The sequence below is a fragment of the Procambarus clarkii genome, chromosome 10, assembly GCF_040958095.1.
Source record: "Procambarus clarkii isolate CNS0578487 chromosome 10, FALCON_Pclarkii_2.0, whole genome shotgun sequence".
Lineage (NCBI taxonomy): Eukaryota > Metazoa > Arthropoda > Malacostraca > Decapoda > Cambaridae > Procambarus > Procambarus clarkii.
This window is the reverse complement of record NC_091159.1, coordinates 9,505,648-9,525,018: the sequence shown is the minus strand read 5'-3', so window position 1 is coordinate 9,525,018 and position 19,371 is coordinate 9,505,648. Positions and strand designations below refer to the sequence as shown.

The 19,371-nt window shown below is 41.7% G+C and overlaps 1 protein-coding gene across 2 annotated transcripts in view; it reads left to right on the top strand.

The window, feature by feature from the left end:
- Positions 1 to 19,371, top strand: part of LOC123747188 (kinesin-like protein KIF23) — a 60,183-nt gene that overhangs the window by 20,127 nt on the left and 20,685 nt on the right. For both annotated transcript variants that reach the window (XM_045729228.2, XM_045729234.2), the window contains exons 5-12: positions 459 to 626; positions 2,383 to 2,482; positions 2,663 to 2,761; positions 3,164 to 3,302; positions 12,165 to 12,364; positions 12,937 to 13,095; positions 13,235 to 13,397; positions 13,493 to 13,701. In XM_045729228.2, the coding sequence (XP_045585184.2) occupies positions 459 to 626; positions 2,383 to 2,482; positions 2,663 to 2,761; positions 3,164 to 3,302; positions 12,165 to 12,364; positions 12,937 to 13,095; positions 13,235 to 13,397; positions 13,493 to 13,701 (1,237 nt within the window). The remainder of the gene's footprint in view (positions 1 to 458; positions 627 to 2,382; positions 2,483 to 2,662; positions 2,762 to 3,163; positions 3,303 to 12,164; positions 12,365 to 12,936; positions 13,096 to 13,234; positions 13,398 to 13,492; positions 13,702 to 19,371) is intronic.

Genomic DNA, 19,371 nt, shown 5'->3' with positions numbered 1-19,371 from the left:
TATGAGCATGACGACGACTGGCATTTTTCTTTCCCTGCCTAATAGAAATTATGTAACTACAATCTGGATTTCCACATCGTCCCCCCCCTCTAAAATCTATTTTTTTTTTTTTTTTTTTAATAAATCCAAATTGAGGAGATTAAACTAATCTGTTTAGGGGAATTGGTTATATGGGGGTGTGGGGTTTGGATGGTAATCTGTGGCATTAGAATATGGCCTGGTTTTGTTTCTTGAACTAATTTAATTTACTAATGAAAAATGGGCCAATTTTTTAAAAGTAGATTTTTCTTGATTAAATGTACACCCATTTTCAAATTTTTTGGCCTTTCATTTTGACCTTTGGTAGGGATAAAGCAGAAAACATGGTGTTGCAAATGAAGGTTTAATACTGTACGGTACATAGTTTTATCACTATTTAAAATATTGGTATTTTAATAGTATGTATTGCAATTTTTCAGAAGAGATCCCACTGGGTCACAAGATAACTCGCAGCGTATCCCTGATACTTCCCGCATTGCAAACATTGATGATGACAATGTATTTTCTATATTTGTTGCCTACATTGAAATATACAACAACTATATTTATGATCTATTGGAAGAGCTTCCAGAAACAGGACCGTCAAGGTAAATTTTGTATAATTGTACCTTTTGTTTTTATTTGGCATGGGGAACAATGTAACATACAGTACTGTAGATTCAGATGCATAACAAAATTCTGGCCTACATATGCTTGAGAATTATTATTCATGTTAATTTGATATTACTACAAACTAGCTAGGCTGTTTTCTGTAAATCTTAAGGTAGATTTGACAGCGAGTTTGGCAAGTTTCTTCTACTAGGGCCAGTATAACATGGCAAAGTGTCAATGAGTTGTTGGGAAATAAGTTTAGCACAAGATGTCCCATAAAAATGTTTAACAATACTGTACTGAAACTGTTGGGTGAATTTTGAATTGCAGCAAATCACATGGAATGTGTGTGCATATTGTGCAAATTGCACGACTAAGACCATATTAAAGATTGACTTCTGCATTTCCTGTCTAGTGCCTAAATCCCATATTACCACTGGTAATCCTGTGGTCCCTGGGGCACAGTGGTTAAGCACCGAGAGCTGAGTGGATAGCACTTTGGATTTGTAGTCCTGAGGTTCTGGGTTTGATCCCCAGTGGAGGCGGAAACAAATGGGCAGTTTTTCATTGATGCCCGTTACCTAGCAGTAAATAGGTATCTAGGAGTTACAGCTGGTAGGGGCTGCTTCCTGGGGGTGTAACAAAAAGGAGGCCTGGTCGAGGACCGGACCGCGGGGATGCTAAGCCCTGAAATAAAGATAACCACTCGTCCGACGTTTTGCGAGCGCTTCGGCTTGGGTTCGTATCCTGGCTGGGGAGGATTGACCAGGAGCCAATTCTCAACTGTAGCGTCTGTTCACTCAGCAGTGAATGGGTACCTGGTTGTTAAACGATTTGCCAGATCGTATTCCTGGGAAAAATTAATAATGAGGACTTGCTCGAAATGCTACACATGCTAATGGTTTTACAAGAATGTAAACTCTTGTATATATAAATAAATTTAAAATAATGTAGAGCCATCTTGTGTGATTGTCAGCTGTATGAATGAGCTTACCTTGAGGTTACCTTGCGATATTTCGTGGCTAAACGTCCTTGTGACCTGGTCCTTCACCAGGGCTCCTCGTTGCTGGACTGGTCAACCAGGCTGTTGGATGCGGCTGCTCGCAGCCTGATGTATGAATCACAGCTGGGTTGATTAGGTATCCTTTGGAGGCGTTTCAAAAGTTTTCTCTTAAACACTGCGAGGGGGTTGGCCAGTTTTACCATTTGTGTAGTGGTAGCATGTTGAACAGTCTCGGGCCTCTGAAGTTGAATATAACTATTGAAAGGAGGCATAGTGAAAAAGCTTGAACTTGAATGGTAGTTGGTAGGCTGTTTGCCTGATCCACAGCCCCTTTACATTTCCAATGTGATCAAACTAGTGCCACCTTTCAGGGCCACAGTGGTGCCTTAACATTGAATCAGAAGAGGCCTTGCCAGTGTTGCAATGTCTGGAAAATATTCAACAGCTTTTTGAAGTGAAAGGACCTCTTGTTGGAATTTAAATGACGAGTCTCTTAGTAGATAGTACAGTGTACATGTCGTGTACAGGTATTGATGTTGATTTGAATGTCTATTACGTAATTGGACAGATGACATCATTCTTACATGATGGGTCATTAACTATAAGAAATTTCAACTGTATTGCATGAAATAAATGTATATTACAAATATTTGTTATAATAAAATTTTTTATTTAATGGAGGATTTGTTGTAAATATTTTGCTGCATTATTTGCTAGGCATTTAAAGATGCGTCAAATGTTCTTCGCAGGGGATTACAAACAAAGATACTTCGAGAAGATGCCCAACACAATATGTATGTCCATGCTTGCACAGAATTGGAAGTAAAGACTCCTGAAGATGCTTTAGAGGTTAGTGATTGTGCTCGGCTTTATTAGGATTATTCTATGCACTACTGTACATGACTACATGTACAAATGTGCATAGAATTCACATTTAAGCCTTAATAAATGTGGCAAATTGATTTTTATTATTATTGAAAGTAAAGAAATCTTTATTTTAATAGATGGTAAGCTTTTCCTCCGTCTCAGATTCTGTACAAAGGTGAGAAGAGGCGCAAGATTGCATACACCACTTTGAACTGCGAGTCGTCTCGGTCGCACTCCATATTCACCATCAGGGTTGTTCAGGTATGCTTGGTTTGTCCTAATGCTTTTGTCCTAGAATATCAGCATAGTCATTCCTGGTCATTAGTAAGTTTTAATATTAACTAGTTCACTTTTGTAGGTGTAAACTTCACTCCCTTAATCGAAACTAAGTTATACAGAGAAGACACTGAAGCCATATAATATTGCTCGTGTACCTGTGGAGTCCAGGGATGTGGATTTGATGCCATTCTTAACTCATATTTTTGGATATATCATTTTCTTTCACCATTGTGCATGTTGATACAGATTAGACAATATATTCTATTGTACCTTACCATGTATATGATAGAAATCTTATCCTGGTCAATGTAATTTTTCATTCTATTAAAGAACATTTATCATTTGTTTTTATCAGAATAAATTGTTTCAATCTACATTTTCTAGGCACCACTTGATGCACAAGGGGAAGATGTTGTTACAGATAAGAGTTCCATCATAGTCTCCCAGCTTTCATTGGTGGACTTGGCTGGCTCGGAGCGTAACGTCCGTACAAAGGCAGTTGGTGACAGGATTAAAGAAGCAGGTAAATGGCATTTAGGGCATAATGCCTATAGATAGGAAACTTGCAAGTTTATGGAGATGTAATACTGTGGAAGAGACTTTAGTTACTGCAGACGATGTCACAATGTGGCTGAAGATATGACCAAATCACATGCCAGAAGATGAAGAGCCGACTACATTTTGACTAGTTTCGTCTCTTCATCTTCTGGTGTGTGATTTGGTGATCACTTTAGTTATTGATATTAAAAGTAGGCAAAGTCATCCTACAGTGGCTTGCCTAGCAGATGAGAGAGAGCGCTCTAGGGCCATACTTCCCAGCTATTGTACATGGTACAGTATTTCTACACTACTTCGAAACACCTCTGCTCTTCAAATTGAATTGTGGTAGCTACCAGGTCTGCTTAAAACGGTGCTCTTTTAACACTGCACCCCTTTTATAGCCGACACCACCTCCGTGCACACGACCCCCCCCCCCCCCCCATTTTTTTTCTAATGGTTAAAATGTATTTCTTGATGAAAATTGTATGTAACTTTGTGTGGTGAACCCTTAAATCTTGCAGTGTCATGATTCAAGGGCCATCGTGGAACAAGTGCCCCGTGCCAGGCATGGAGCGGGAGTTGTGAAGGTTAAGATTCATTCCAATGTTTATTTTTGGCGGTAATATTCAGCAGTGTGCATAGAGCTAGTTATACAATAAAATGTGTAGAACATTAGAATGCTCAAATATATTAGTGTTGCTAAGATGCACACAGCATTATATGCTTTGAACAATAAAATTAACTGGTTTTGCTGTTATTGCACTATGTACAATATGTATTTAACTATACATTTTCATGCACCATTATGAACCACAAGAACTCTGGGTGTGGTAATGAAATCAAAGCACTACATTGCTTCAGCCGAGTGTGGGGCAATACCACCTGACTGCAAAATGACTATAATATATTATGCATATTGCTAACTCTAGCAAAAAGAGCTATTATCAGAATACAAGTAACTAAATCATATAAAATAGAAAAATATCAAAATGAAAAAGTTCCCATTTTATGAGTAGATGCACGAATCGTGAATGTGTGTGCCTCTTGCTGTGAATATCAAAACGAACATATTTTTCACTGGGCTGTGCACTTTGTATGTAGTCTTTTACCACAGGCAGGATATCATCATTGCAAAGTTATCGGTTATTTATGTAATCATTATTGATGCTATGGGCAAATGCTGCATGGTGGTACTGTGGGCTGCTGTAGCATGTGCTAACCATGCTGTCACTGAATCTTGAGGCCCTCACACATCCAGGAGGGGTGCCCACAATTTTTTTTTTTCCACCCCCTCCCTGTCCGGCTCGTTGATGCTGTGAGGGAGGGGGGGGGGGCTTGGTGGGCGGCTGCCGGAGTGTGATGCTCCATGGGCCAGTCCTCTGTCCTTTTGTGGCCTTATGCTCCTGCGGTCCTCACAAATTTTGCCGGACACCTTTTCCTTTAGTTTTTCTTCCCCCTCTTCTCCTTTTTGATTGTCATTTCCCGCTGACCTTGTGCCTGTTTTGTTCATTCTTTTGGCCTTTTGTTTTGACGCCCGGGTGTTTGAGAAGGCATACTCTTGCACCCATAGAACTGTAGTACCCAACGTCAAGAGCGAGGGGGAACCTTTTATTGTCAATCCTCCTTTCGTCACTGAACCCGATCTCTACGGACTAACGGTTCTTAAGGTGGCGTTTGTGGGGCGTATACTCAAGACGCACCTCTAGGGGGCCCCAGCATGATCGGCGATAGCTTCTTGTTGGGTGTCCTGCCTCTAATTGTGGCTCCATAGTGGGTGTGGGGGCACATTTGTGAATGAAAGTTTTACTTCTCATCTGTCTGTAAATGTTCCTCTTGTACCCCCTCCGGCTCATGGAGTGGGTGACCAAGCCCCCGAGTCGGACTGTGTTGGAAGACCAGGCTCTGTAGCCCCGCTGCATTGGGCCCCGACCTAGCTCCTCCTTTGATCCTCCTGACTACTCCCCTCCCTCCTCTGTGGTTGGGTCGAGCCACAAGCCCCCAGTGGTGACCACCTCGTCCCCTGGCACGGCTCGCTTGTTGTGACCACTGCGCCTTTTAACCCCTCTCGGGGTTCTCAACGTCGTTGGCTCCACGGCAGCTCTCGCTCGATTCCTTCCCATACTGATGCGTATCCGGCCTTGTTTGGTCCCGCTTCGTGGACCAAATGCTTTGATCTCCTCCCTCTTGATTCTACGCCTCCTGACGATTTCTCCCTCCATAGGCATCTTGTTGATTCCGTAGATGCCTCTGTTACCTTCAATCCCACCCGTCTCGGTACACGTGTCGTTGCTGCTGCTCCTCAGGATGCAGCCTCCCACTTGGCTTCCTTATCCTGCTTTATCAAGACCCCCTGTTCGGGTCTCCAAGAACGCTTGGTTGAATGCCAATGTTGGCACTATTCTCCTCCCGCACCATGTTGCCACCGGTGTTCGGAATCTACAGGACTGCCACGATGATATTCGGCATATCCTTGAAGCCCAGGACCATTCTGTCCTCCAGGTTGACAAGTTTACTCGTCCCCCTTGTGGTCGTCGCCATCAACCCCTTCGTGTTGTGAAGATTACCTTTGATGGTAGGACCCTTTCGCCCTGTCATTCTTGCTGGTGCCAGGTGCTCTGTCCAGGAGTACATTCCCTCTCCTCGGCTCTGTAATATGTGCTGGAGGTTTGGGCATGGAGTCCTCAGCTACTCCAGTACTCTCTCTCTCTCTGTCCTGGGTGTGAGAACGAGTCATTCTAAGTTGGAGTGCACTTCTCCCCAGGTTCGCTGCCTCAATTGCGGTGAGGCCCACCCTACCTTTTCACGTGCATGTATACATTACAAGCTTGAGGCAGCTGTCCTAAACTTGAAGCACCGGGAGCGCTTCTCTTTTCCTGAGGCGAGGCGCCAAGTTTGCCGTCTCCCACCTTATGCTAACGTCTCTTATGCTCGCGTGTTGTGCTCTTCCTCTCCTCTCCTTGTCCTTCCCACCTTCCTCGGACTCAAAACTGTTTCCAGGCCTTAGACCCTGACACGCCCACCGCCCCCTCTGTTCTTTTAAGTTCTGTCCTGAAGGGTCCCCCTCCTGGTCCTCTGACTGGGGTTTCCCTTCTTTCTGCCCGTTCTGTCATGTCTTCTGTGTCGTCTTCCTCGTCTTCCTCTGATCCTCCTTCCCATCCTTCTCCGTCTATTGGCTCTCCACACCGCCTGTCAGTACTGGCTGATGTCCATCGCTCTCCCAATGGCCGTCGTGTATGCTCTCGTTCTGCTTCTCATGTTGAGACACTAGAATATGTTGCCCAGTACATTGTTGCTGGGATGCCTGTCTCTCCGAGTCAGAAGTGTAAGCCTGGCTCCTTCCTTCCTCCCCGGCGGGTAAAAAGGCTTCGCTTTCTTCCTCTCCCCCTACCTCTGACTCTCACTCTGTCCCCTCCCGTTTCAGTGGTTACGCCCCGTTCCTGCTATGGAGGTCTCTTTGGCCCCACTTCCCTCTCGGTTTCTGCCTTTGCTGAGGTGCACTACCTGGTTTCTGCCCCTCCTGTCCTTGACCCTAGGTTATCCCCCCCCCCCCCTCTTCCTCCTCTGGGCCCTACTCGTCTACCCCTGGTCAGTCCTCCAGCTCCCTTCCCTCCTTTACTTAGTTTACCCATGCCCCCTGACTTCGCTGACCCTGACCATGCGCTTCTTAAATGTGCTGTGTTCCCTTTTCACCTTTGTTTCTTCGTTGTTCTGTTGCTGTCCTTTCTTTTCTTGATGTCTATTCTTCAGTGGAACGTTCGTGGTTATTATGCCAATTTCCTTGAACTCCAACTTCTGATTTCACGGTTTTCGCCCCTTTGTGTCTGTCTCCAGGATTCGATGCTTGGTGCTCGTCCTGGTAGCTTTCGTGGCTATTCTTTTCTCTTCCTCCGCCCCACCTTCCCCAGCTGTTGTTGAGGCTCCTAACTCTTCTGTTCTCTTCCCGATCTTAAACACCTACTGGACTGCTTGCCGGAGCCTGTGCTCCTGCTAGGTGATTTAAATTATCATTCCCTTTGGGGTGATGTTCAGACAAACACCTGGGGGTCGCCTTTTTGAGCCGTTCATCCTCTCCTTCCCTGTCTCTCCTGAATTTTGGTGAGCTTTGAACTCTCGGACTTGCACCCTTTCCTGTCTTGATCTTTCTCTTTGCTCGTCGTCTCTCTACTTAGATTTCACGAGGCAGGTTCTTGTTGTCACTGCTATGGCAGTGATATTTTCCCATCCTTGTTACCTTTCTCTTTTCACCCTCCCCTCTCCTTCCCTAGGTGGCAGTTTGCCAAGGCAGACTGGAACCTATTTACCTTCAGTGCTGCTCTCTGACCTCACCCTTCTGCCTCTCCCTCGCTCTCTCCTCCTCTTTCATGACACTGTCTTCAACGCTGCCCTCTGCTCTATTCCTCGCTCTTCCTCTTGGGGGACTACGGAAATGCATTCCCTGGTGGAATACAGACTGTTTGGGCTGTCCGCTGTAAGCGTGCAGCCTGGAAGAGACCGCCGCCGACAGACGGCCGATTCTTTTGTTTCAGAAGGCGAGTGCGGTGGCCCGTAGGGCCATCTGTACAGCTAAACGTGATTGTTGGGCATCTTGTCTCCTCCATTACATCTGAAACTCCTCTGCCGCAGATCTGGAAGCGTATCCACAAGATAGCGGGTAAGTTCGTTAATGTCTCGCCGGTCCTTCACCTCGTGGTACTCTTGTGGCGGACCAGTTGCAGGTCACTACCGAACTGGGTTCCCACTTTTCTTCTGTTAGCTCTGGTTTTCATCTTCCCCATTCTTTCCTTCTTCATAAACCTGAACCTTGAATCTCGGCCTTTAGATTTCTGCACTCATCTTCGACTTCCTTATAACAATCCCTTCTCTCTGAACTTCGGTCTGCCCTGGCCCTCTGCGGTTCTATGGCGGGTGACTCCGATGGCATTCATTGAGATGCTTCGCCATCTCCCTCCGTGCACGTCTCGGTATTTATTGAGTCTGTATAATCGGATCTGGGAGTCGTCGTCAGTCCGAGGACTGGCTCGATGCCGTTGTCCTCCCTGTTCGCAAACCAGGGTCTGGGAACATCCCCTAAGGACTTTTGCCCTATTGCCCTCACAAGTTGTCTGCAAACTCTTTGAATGTATGGTTAACGTTCGTCTGATGTGGTTCTTGGAACACCATCACCACCACTCCCCTTCTCAATTTGGTTTCCGCAAGTGCCGCAGCACAACAGATGTCCTGGTGAACTTGGAGGTCTATATTCGTACTGCTTTTACTGCAAAGACCTCCGTTGTTGCCGTCCTTTTTGACCTGGAAAAGGCTTAAGACACCACTTAGCGATATCATATTCTATCCCAACTTCATTCTTTTGGCCTTCGTGGTCATCTCCCTCTTTCTCCAAAGCTTCCTCTCTAGTCGTTCCTTTCGGGTGAGGCTTGATTCCGCTCTCTCCCTCTTTTCAGCAATACAAAGGTGTGCCCCCAGGTTAGTGTTCTGAGCACTACTTTTTCTGGTTGCCCTCAATGGTCTTCTTTCCTCTCTTCCTTCTGGCGTCTTCTCCGCTCTCAATGTTGACGATCTTGCCCTTTGCTGTCAGGGTGATGATTCGCCTTTTCTTCAACGCCGGCTTCAACTTGCGATTGATGCCATGTTGTCTTGGGCCACCAATCATGGCTTCAGGTTCTCTACATCTAAGACTTGTGCTATGACTTTTACTCGGAAGCGTGTCATTCTTGTTCTTTTTTTGTCGCTTTATGGTCACCCCATTGTGTACAAGGATTCCACTAAGCTTTTGGGGCTGATTTTTGACACTCGTTTGTCTTGGTCTCCCCATCTCTCTTACCTCCGTGTTGAATGCTCTAAGGCCCTTATCCTCCTCCGAGTATTGTCCCATACTTCTTGGGGAGTGGATTGGCGCGCACTCCTTGCTTTCTTCCTCTCTCGTCGTGTCTAAACTCGATATGGTTGCCCTGCTTACTCGTCTGCTTCTTCTACTCTTCGCCGTCTTGATGCTTTGCACCATACTGGGTTGCGCCTCGGTTTTGGTGCCTTTCGTTCAACTCTCCTCCTCAGCTTGTATGTTGACATTGGCTTCCTATCTCCAGGACTGCCGTGATTGCTACCATCTTCGCAATCTTGTGCGGTCTTTGCAACATCCTTCCTCTCGCCTCTGTCGTACTTTAACTGTTGCCCCTCCTGCGGTTCCTGTTCCGCTTCACCACCTCCCTCTTTGTCTAGTTATCTCGCTTACAGGATTCTTTTAGTTTGTATTTCTAATTTCTCCTCGTGTTGTTCCTTCTTTGCCCCCGTGGAAAGTCCCCCCCCCCCCCCCCCTCTACAGTTTTGTACATCCTTAACCCACATCACTAAAGCTTTTACCCCCCCCCCTCCTACGGTTCTAAAACGCCTTTTCCTCGAGCACTTTTCTTCTCGCTCCCACTCCATTTCCATCTTCCCCGATGGGTCTAAGTCTGCGAACGGTGTAGGCTACTGTTGTTTTTTCCCGATTGCACTTGTCGTTTACCTCGGGCATCTTCACAGCGGAACTTTGTTATTCTCTCTGCTCTTCGTCTCCTGCTTTCTCATTGTCAATCTTCTTTGTAGTTGTTGTTGGCTCAGTTTCCTCATTGCTCTCGGGTCATTTAATACGGTTCATCCAGTGGTTGTAGAGATCCAGCATTGGCCGTTTCTTATTCACAGTAAATTTAAGTCGGTTGAGGTTTGCTGGGTTAATATTGGTGTCTTTAAATGAGCGTGCGGATGCTGCCGCCAGGGAAGCTGTCCGCTCTTGTCCCATCTCTCGTAAAGGTATTACTTATTCAGACTTTACCCGGTTATCCATTCTTCCATCCTTACCCGTTGGCAGGCTTATTGGTCTTCTGTTACTGGTAACAAACTGCATACTCTTAAGGGGGCGTCAGAGGATTATAGATGAAAGTTGTTCAATGTCAACCAATATTAATTTTCTAGTTGTATATGAAAAGTGCTTAAATTGTCCCAAGTTTCAGTACTGCAGCGTAAATAGAAAGGGAGTTTTTTCTCTCTCGACGTTTTTTTACACATTTTCAAGTCCACACTTCAGAACACACGTTTCAGATATAATTCTGTGACACTTTTCTGACACATTAGCATATAACAAAGGATTTTGGGCTTTAGAATTTCCAAAACATCTTTAGTTTTCCAAATACAAATTTTCAAAGTTCCCCAAAATTATTTTGCAAATATGGCATGTTTATTGCTATTATAAAATCAATAAATGAACTTAGAGAAAAATGAAAGCCCCCCAATGTAGAGACATGCCCTCCACATATACTTTGTAAGTTTCATGTAAATTGAATAAAAAAGGAATCAGTTTTGTAAACGTTTGTGTTAATTGAAAAAAAACCGGAAATGAATAAAGTCTAAGGTTCTAAAATCTGTGGCTGAGGTTGACATCAACCAATTTTCTCCAAAATTGGCATCCTTACAGATAGGCTTACGTACAGTCAGGTGTGTAAGTTTGATGCAAATCGCCTGAAAAAAAATTAAAAATTAAAAAAAAAAAAAAAAAAAAAAAAAAAATTAAAAAAAAAAAAAAAATTCTTAACATTTTTTTCCAATTAAACTAATTATAATATTTGTTTAATATATGCTATTGTGATAGCAAAGAGTCGTAGTTATGATTTCAGTTGACACTTTTGATTGATAATCGATTTTGACCATTTTTGCATAATTTTCACAACTTCAATATTTTTTTTCTCCCTTCCTATTTATGCTACGATGCTGAAACTTGGACCAGATGAAACACTTTTCATATAGAACTTGTCAAAAAAGTTTGATTGAAATCGAAAGAGTTTTCATTCTTGCATTTTTGGACCCAGATGCCAACCAGACTTGGCATCTGGGACTAAGACTAGTCTGGGACCAGACTAAGAGTTGTCCTCGTGGCCGTCCTCCTACCTCCGTAACCGGCGATGGGAAATGGCTTTGGCGAGGTTGCGTATTGGCAATACTCGCTTAAGTCATGGTCACTTAATGCAGCGCTGCCCTGCTGCTTATTGTGCAAATTGCATTGTCCCTCATACGGTCGTGCATATCCTTGTTGAATGTCCTGACTTTCAGGACAAGCGTCTTGTTTTCTGACCGTTCCCTGCGGTTGCTTGTCCCTCGATAGAATTCTTGGTGACTCGGATACTTTTGGTATCGTTCGCCTTATGCGTTACTGTTCTCGTATTGGCATCCTTGGTGATATTTAACTCCCTCTGATTATCCCACACATTTGATGGTGCTACATAGTTTGGTGCCTTTTGATAATTACTTACCATCTTCGGAAAAAAGTGTATTTACTGGAAGTCTAAGGAAGCAGATGTGACCCCATGTATGAATTGTAAATCTTACAGGGGTACTTTAACAAATGTGCACCTTGAGCTGTGCACCTGTTAATAGCTGACAACCCCATAGTGCACAAGGAAAGAAATCATTTTTGTTCCTTCAGATAGTTAAGATGCATTCCATGATCATAGGGAAAAAATTGAATTGTATTTGATTTTGGCCGTGGTGAAGCCTGGAAGTCTTGCGATGACGTCAAGATTCATGTGTACATGAGCAATCGCCCTGGGGTGGTCATCCTGAGCCAGCTGTCGGGCAGGAGTTGCCGCAAATATATTTTATACATTTTTTCAATGTTTTATTAGTTTAATTAAGAAAAAATCTTTATTCCAATGATTTGAATAATTAAGATCATTAATAGTCTGAAATGTTAATGATATATTATCATTCACAATAGTGCTCCTCCTTTGGAAACTAACATTTATTTTTTTGTGCCATGAACCGACTAGTTTAAAAAAGCTATCTTCTATAAAAATATAAATTGACACTAAATTTTCAGGTAACATTAATAACTCTCTCATGAACCTGAGAGCTTGCATTGAAGTTCTTCGGGAAAATCAGATGACTGGAGGATCAAAAAAGGTTCCCTATAGGGACTCCAAACTCACACACTACTTCAAGAATTACTTTGATGGAGAAGGCAAAGTGAATATGATAGTGTGCGTGAACCCCAAGGCTGAGGATTACGATGAAACCCTTGTATGTATTTTAACCCTGGTGGTATTGTTTGTTTGCTTTTGCTGCTTAACTAAGAAACATATTGGACATTGATAGTCAATAATCAACAACACTGTTCAGGAATGGACATTTTTTGTAAACTACTTGTTTTTCTTTGGTTAGTATGTTATTTTACCCAAAAGTTCTGCTGATTTATAAGTAAATAAGAAAGCTTTACTTTTGTCACTGCATTACAGGTAGTATTTTATAAATCTGGCTAATTATAATATTTGATTGTGTGCATATTTTGACATTTTCCTATTTCTGTATTTGCATAATATACTGCATATAAAACAAATTTACCTGTCCCCCTTCCCCCATCATTTGCACTTGTGTATATACAAATACAATAACTGAATTGTCTAACCTTTATCTTGACACTTGCAAAGTAAGGCATTGTTCTTATTCGAATATATAGCTAATTGGCAATAAATTTTGCTTTGAATATAATACTTAAGAGTGCGTCACTTAGTACTTAGTAAATGGAAATAGGTTTAAATTCATACAGGCAGTTTTTCGAAATGTGTAAGTTTTAGCAGTATTAAACTTTACAGCCGGTGATGAAATTTGCCGAGCTTGCATCAGCAGTTCAGATACAGAGAGTAGCGCATCCTATGAGGCATGACTTGGGACTACCTCCTGGGAGAAGGCGTGCCAATCAACTGTTCAAAGAAGTGCGCAGGAGACTAGAGACAGAGGGTGAAAACGTCAGGGTAATGTAAAAAATGCAAACTTTTTGTTCATAAAACTTAAAAACTAAGTTTGAAAATTCAGTGTTTGAATTAACAATAGTTTTGTAATTACCACAGATATTGTTAACTAATTGGTTTAAAACAAGATGGTTTATTTTAGAATCTGGAGATAGATCTGACTCCTATCTACACCTTGGCTCCTGAGTGGCCTGCTGTTACTGTCACCCCAGAAATGAGGGAAGAGATGATGACCAAGCTCAAGGCTTGCTTGGTGAAGAGAATAAATAGCAGAGACAGACTAAAATCTGATGCACAAGACAAAAGTAAGGGATTTTCCAACATATACTTGCTTTTAAAGTGTAATAATGATGCTAGATATGTTTATGAAATGGTAACTCCTTATTTTCTTAATCAACAGTATTAAAAGTACGTTCCCGCTTAATGGAAACCGAAAAAGAAAATATCATAATGAAAAAGGAGATTGGTAGTCTGCGCGCCCTATATAGTGATGCAATGACAAAACTTCGGAACCTGGAAACAATGTTACTTAATGCTGAATCTGCAAACGAAAGTTTGCAAAGAAAATTTGAAGACTTCAACCAATTGGTAGATGAATGTAATGCTGCAGTAAGTAACTCTTACGTTTTTAATCTTAGTCTTGGTTATGTAAGTTACAATTGTGGTACACTGTTATTTTGACTGCTCGGGAGGCTTTATATGTTCCTTTGCAAATTATTCTTAGTCATTTGAGATGTTGAGCCAAAAGGTTTTTTAAGAACATAACCTTTCCCAGAGTGAGTTAACTATTAGTCATATCAGTGACCAGTCTAATTCAGCTTAAGCATATTTTGATTTTAGAAAAAGAATTATGTAAATGTCCCCATTTTCCATAGCCACTGTACCAAACAATCTTGCATAAAAACCATTACAAAAATGCATTATGCACAGAGGTAGTCCCCAGCTTATGAACAGGATGCATTCCAAAAAGATGTTCGTAACTTTCCTATATACATAATGCTATAAATGTGGATTCATTCCCAAACCAGTAAAAATATATAGGTAATTAGAATTTTGACATTATCTTGTAGTTTCCTGACCATTTTCCGGACTAATTTTTGAGGTGTTAAAGGGTAGAAGGCTAAAGGGTTAAATTGGTAGGGGGGGGGGGGGCAGTAGGTGCTAAAACTCGTTGAGCAAACTTGAGATGGCATTCGCACCATTTTCCAGTTCACTATGGGTGAAAGTTTACAGTGTGACTTCTAAAGTTCAACCTGTTACATGATGGCTATCTACCAGCAAAACCAGAGAGTAGACCTTTCACCATCTCCCTTGTTTTCTGCAGCATTTAAAGTTTTCTCTAAACCTTATTTTTCGAAGGTAGCACCATGACTCCAGGTGCAGGAAAATGCAAGAAAATAAAAATTGTGCAACCATACAATTTCTTAAATTGTTTAATGGCTTCTAAATTTTTCCATGTACTAAAATCATTAAAAGCTCATTCTTAATAAAGTACCTGTAATAGAGGCAATTCACTTTTCCCCATGCACCAATGGCAAATTTTACTAAGCAAGTCATAATTAAGTTGCCATACTATTATCCAAAAGAACCTGAAATTCCTCAAAAAAGGTTGACAGGTACACTGTAAAAGATAATGTAATGCATATTTCAAATTCTCAAGGACAAGATGCCTGTACTTAGGCCCAACTACTGACCTTCCCCAGTATACAACCCCCCAAAATTGTCTAATATTTGGTGTACTTATTTATTGCTAAAACATAAAAATAAAGGTAACTGCAGAAAGCCTATTGGCCCATACGAGGCAGCTCTTATTTATAACCACCTAATCCCACTTGTATACATGTTCAATCCACATTGGAAACAATCAAGGGTCCCTTACCTCCAGCACGTTACACGGTAATTGGTTCCACAAATCGACAACCCTGTTACGGAACCAGTATTTACCCCAGGTCTTTCCTAAATCTAAACTTGTACAGTTTATACCCATTGGTTTGTGTTCTGTCTTGTTGATACTTTTAATACCCTATTAATGTCTCCTTATGTACATTCGTCCACTTGTAAACCTCTATCATGTCACCCCTAACTTTGCCTTTCCAGTGAATGCAATTTAAGCTGTGTTAAACTTTCTGCATATGACGGGTTTCTAATTTGGGGGAATAACTGTCATCCTACGCTGGACACATTAAAGTGAATTTATATCCATTCTATAGTATGGCGACCAAAACTGAAATGCACAATCTAAATGGGCCTAATCAGAGCAAGATATAGCTGAAGAACACCATCAGGTGTCTCGATACTAACACTTCGATTAATAAGTCCCAGTGTCCTATTTGCCGTATTACGAACATTTATGCATTGATTTTTTTTTTAAATTCTTACTAATCATAACCAGATTACTTTAGCAATCCGACTTCACAATCTCGACACCATCTAACTCGTATCTTGAAACTATCATTACCTAGCCTCAAAACCTTTAATTTGTCAGCGTTAAACTGCATCTGTCAATCTTTTGACCATTTCAAAACTAATTAGTCTTGAAGAGAGTTGGTCTTCCATGTTTATTACCCTCCCGATTTTTGTGTATGCAAATTTGCAAGTATTGTTGCTCAAACCTGAAACTAAATCATTTATATAAATGATTTTATATAAATGGTAAGCAGAGACGAGGGAAAGGTAACATACCAAACAGTTTGACCTGTTTGGGTTCGAGAGCCTAATAGACAGCACTCGGGATTCGTAGTCCTAAGGTTCCGGGTTTGATTCCCGGTGGTAGCGGAAACAAATGGGCACAGTTTTTCACCCTGATGCCCCTATTCATTTAGCAGTAAATAGGTACCTGGGAGTTACAGGTGCTACAGGCTGCTTTCTGATGGTGTATAATAAGAGGCCTGGTAGAGGACCAGGCCGTGGGGATGCTAAGCCCCAAAATCGTCTAAAGATAACTGATCCCGGAGATTGGACTCGTCCCAGGGTTACTAGCTGTGGACGTAGACTACCATGCACGATTACGAATCGCTAAGCCATTCTGGTGTAGTAATGAAATCCAAAGACAGTATAGTTGTTGGTATGAAGGGTGCACATGCACCACTGGCAGACACAAAATGAGCCATTAAATACTACGCACATCACTAATTCTAGGCACAAGGTTGCTATTATTAGCAACCTGATAATAGTGACACCTCGGCTTACGAATGCCCCTATTTACGAACTTTTCGGGTTACGAGCCTAATTTCTTTGGAAAATTCGAATCTGGTTATGAACTTTTCCTCGAAACGAGTTTGTTGATGCGTGTATGGCCGACCTAGCACGTGGTGGTATGGAGATCGCGTCTCAATTTACCAGTGCCTCCCGCCTAGTGACAATCGTGCCTGAATTCTTTGTAAAGAATGCTTTATTTTTTTATTTTTGGCTATTTGAATATAAAATTTGTTATATCTTTCCATGGGTCTCAAGAAAGCCAGTGGTAAGGTTAAAGCCAAGAAAACATATCCTGCTGTTCCTTGTCATTCTCACAAGAGGCAGCTGAGGAAATGTCTTCAGGGCGAGGAGGAGGCAGTAGAATCCCTTCAACAATTAGGAAGTGCAAGCATTTGTTGAAATGACTTGCCCAGAGCAAGCTGTCGTTGCATTAATCTTTTTAACACTTTGGCGTACCCCGCGCGCCACCCCTCAACTCTGCGATATGGGACCCAGGGTGTCACGGGAGCGTGCGTAAATTCTGAAAAGTGTATACTCTCCAACTTTGTCACCTAAATTCTCGTCCTATGAGATTAAATTTTGTATCATTGTGTTCGCAATAGAATTCTCTACAGCACTAAATGCATATAAACTCCAAAAGCCCGGCTAATTACCCGCAGCAAACAGAGAAAGTGCGAACGAGTTACCCAGGAGCGCGCAAATGCGATAAAATGTTTTCACTATTTTCACTCTGGTCACCTCAATTTTCGTCCTAGGTCTTTCATTTTGGTCTCAATGGGTTTGCAATAGAATTCTCTAGAGGAACATTAGCATATAAAATAAAAAACCTGGTCACGCTCCAACCGCCGACGAGTTGAAGACGGGCCACGCGCTAGCCGCAAATGAGCGCTCAGACGCCTTCCAGCTACACTCCCAATTCCCGCCCTTTTCATGCCTTTCTTTTGCAATTTTCTTCCTGGAAGGGCCTTGTTCATGATCACTATCCATCGTGGAGTAAGCGTAGATAGTTTCTAAAGCCGCAGTAAGAAATATAGCCACGGAAAATAGCCGAAATGTTCACACGTTTGAGATGCGCGGGGAGGCGACATTGGTCACAACAGTGGAGCGAAAACAATGGGCCCACGGAGTGTGCCAAGCCGCGTGAGGGCCACTAGGCTCGACAAAGAAAATGGGAAGACATCCGTGCGCATTTTAAAACCAGTCCCCCAAAAATCGGATAAAAACCTGATTTTTGGCGATTTAAAGTGGATGACGCAATGCTGCATCATCCCCGGTATTACCGACAGTAAATGGATGACGCAATGCTGCGTCATGCCCGGGCGAAAGTGTTAATGACGATGTGATGCCTCACTACAGAAGTGTTACAATGAAGGGGAAAAAAAATCCTTTATGGATTGTTTTATCGTGAGAAAATCGGTGAGCCACAAGCAGGTTCTAGGGGTATGCCTGCAAAACGTAGGTGTGTGTACCCCAGAAGTCTTCACTTCCTTGTGTTATAATGGAAGGGGACTCCCCTTAAAAACACACACACCTCTCTTCCTCCCCCCCCCCCCCCCCCTCCTCACCATCTTCCATATGCCAACAAGTCATCAGTAAAGGCAGGTAATAACTTGTACATATTTTAATACTGAAGATTTGGGTGAATTAGGTATAAAATTTACAGTACTTAGAAGTTTTATTTTATTCTGGAATGAATTAATTCAATTTCCATTATTTACGGGGAAATTCATTTCAGTTTATGAATTTTCGACTTGCAAACCGTCTCTGGGAACGGATTAAATTCGGAAACTGAGGTACCACTGTAGTGTGTAATTTGATAAATTCATATAATTGTATGGAAAAGTTTAATGAAAAGACAAATTTTTAAAATTTTATTCATGTTCGTGTGGAATGCCTCCCGAAATGCTTTAATTCGGCCCATCCTCCGAATAGACAATAAGTTTTAATACCAAGTGTAATAAGTACAATCCTGACTATCGGCATAGTATATAAATACACTAAATCGTCAGCATCGCACCAAAATATTGTGAATATCAGTTTACCTGAAAAGCTGTATAGAACACCACGACCTGACCTAACCTCGAGTGTGTAGGGGGACAAGCATGTAAATAGCATTTATTGCTTCTTACAATTAGTACTTAACCTATAGCTATATAGATGTTACAAGTTTAGTTTTATTAGTTTCATAAAGTCTTTCAATAAATTATAAAGTAACTTGATATTTTTAAATTTTGTATAAAATCTCTATTAAATAAAACTGAAATTCTCTAAAACTTGTGTATATAGAATTGAACATGAAAACTTCAACCTAAAAGTTGTGTATTTTAACAGAAAATTTGAATATATGGGGAGTTAAATGTAACAGCACAATTGTTTGTACTATGCAGACAGTCAGGAATGTACTTATTACATTTAGCATTAAAACATACTGTCTATTCTGAAGAAGGGTTGTTAGTGCAGGGGTTAATGTTCTGACATGTTGGTGTGTACCCAATCATAAATGTTTTGGGCATCTCTAGGTCCCACTTGGCAAATTAATAATTTGATATATTAGAAATGCCAATATACATTTTGTTTTGCAAGATTATACAGTAAAATATGCTGATATATGAATGTTTATGAACATTTTGACATTCCTTATGTTTCAACATGCCTCATTTTTCTAAATCTGAAATGGAAATGTGTGCACATGATCTCACTTAAAAGAAACTTTCATTCTTTTATGGCAGATAAATTGCAGAGCAAGACAAAAACTGGGACCAAGCAACTATCCTCTAGAATAAATAGTAGTTGGCCAAGGTGATCTTTGACTGGTCCTGTTAAGCTATGCTTACACTGCTATATAAATATATCTAAAGTAATTTTTTGAAATTTCAAAATGGATGACACATTTTAGAATTACTGGAATGCTAAAGCATTAAGTGTGGTGGTAGTTAAAGTGATCATTAGGAAACTCTAGTACTGCGTACAGCTGAATAAAATCGGGAAAATTCCCAGTTCATTGACGACTCGACGTAATTCTTTGTGGGGTCTCTTGTACCTTAATAGAATACTTGGCAATTCGGATGATGCTGGTGATGT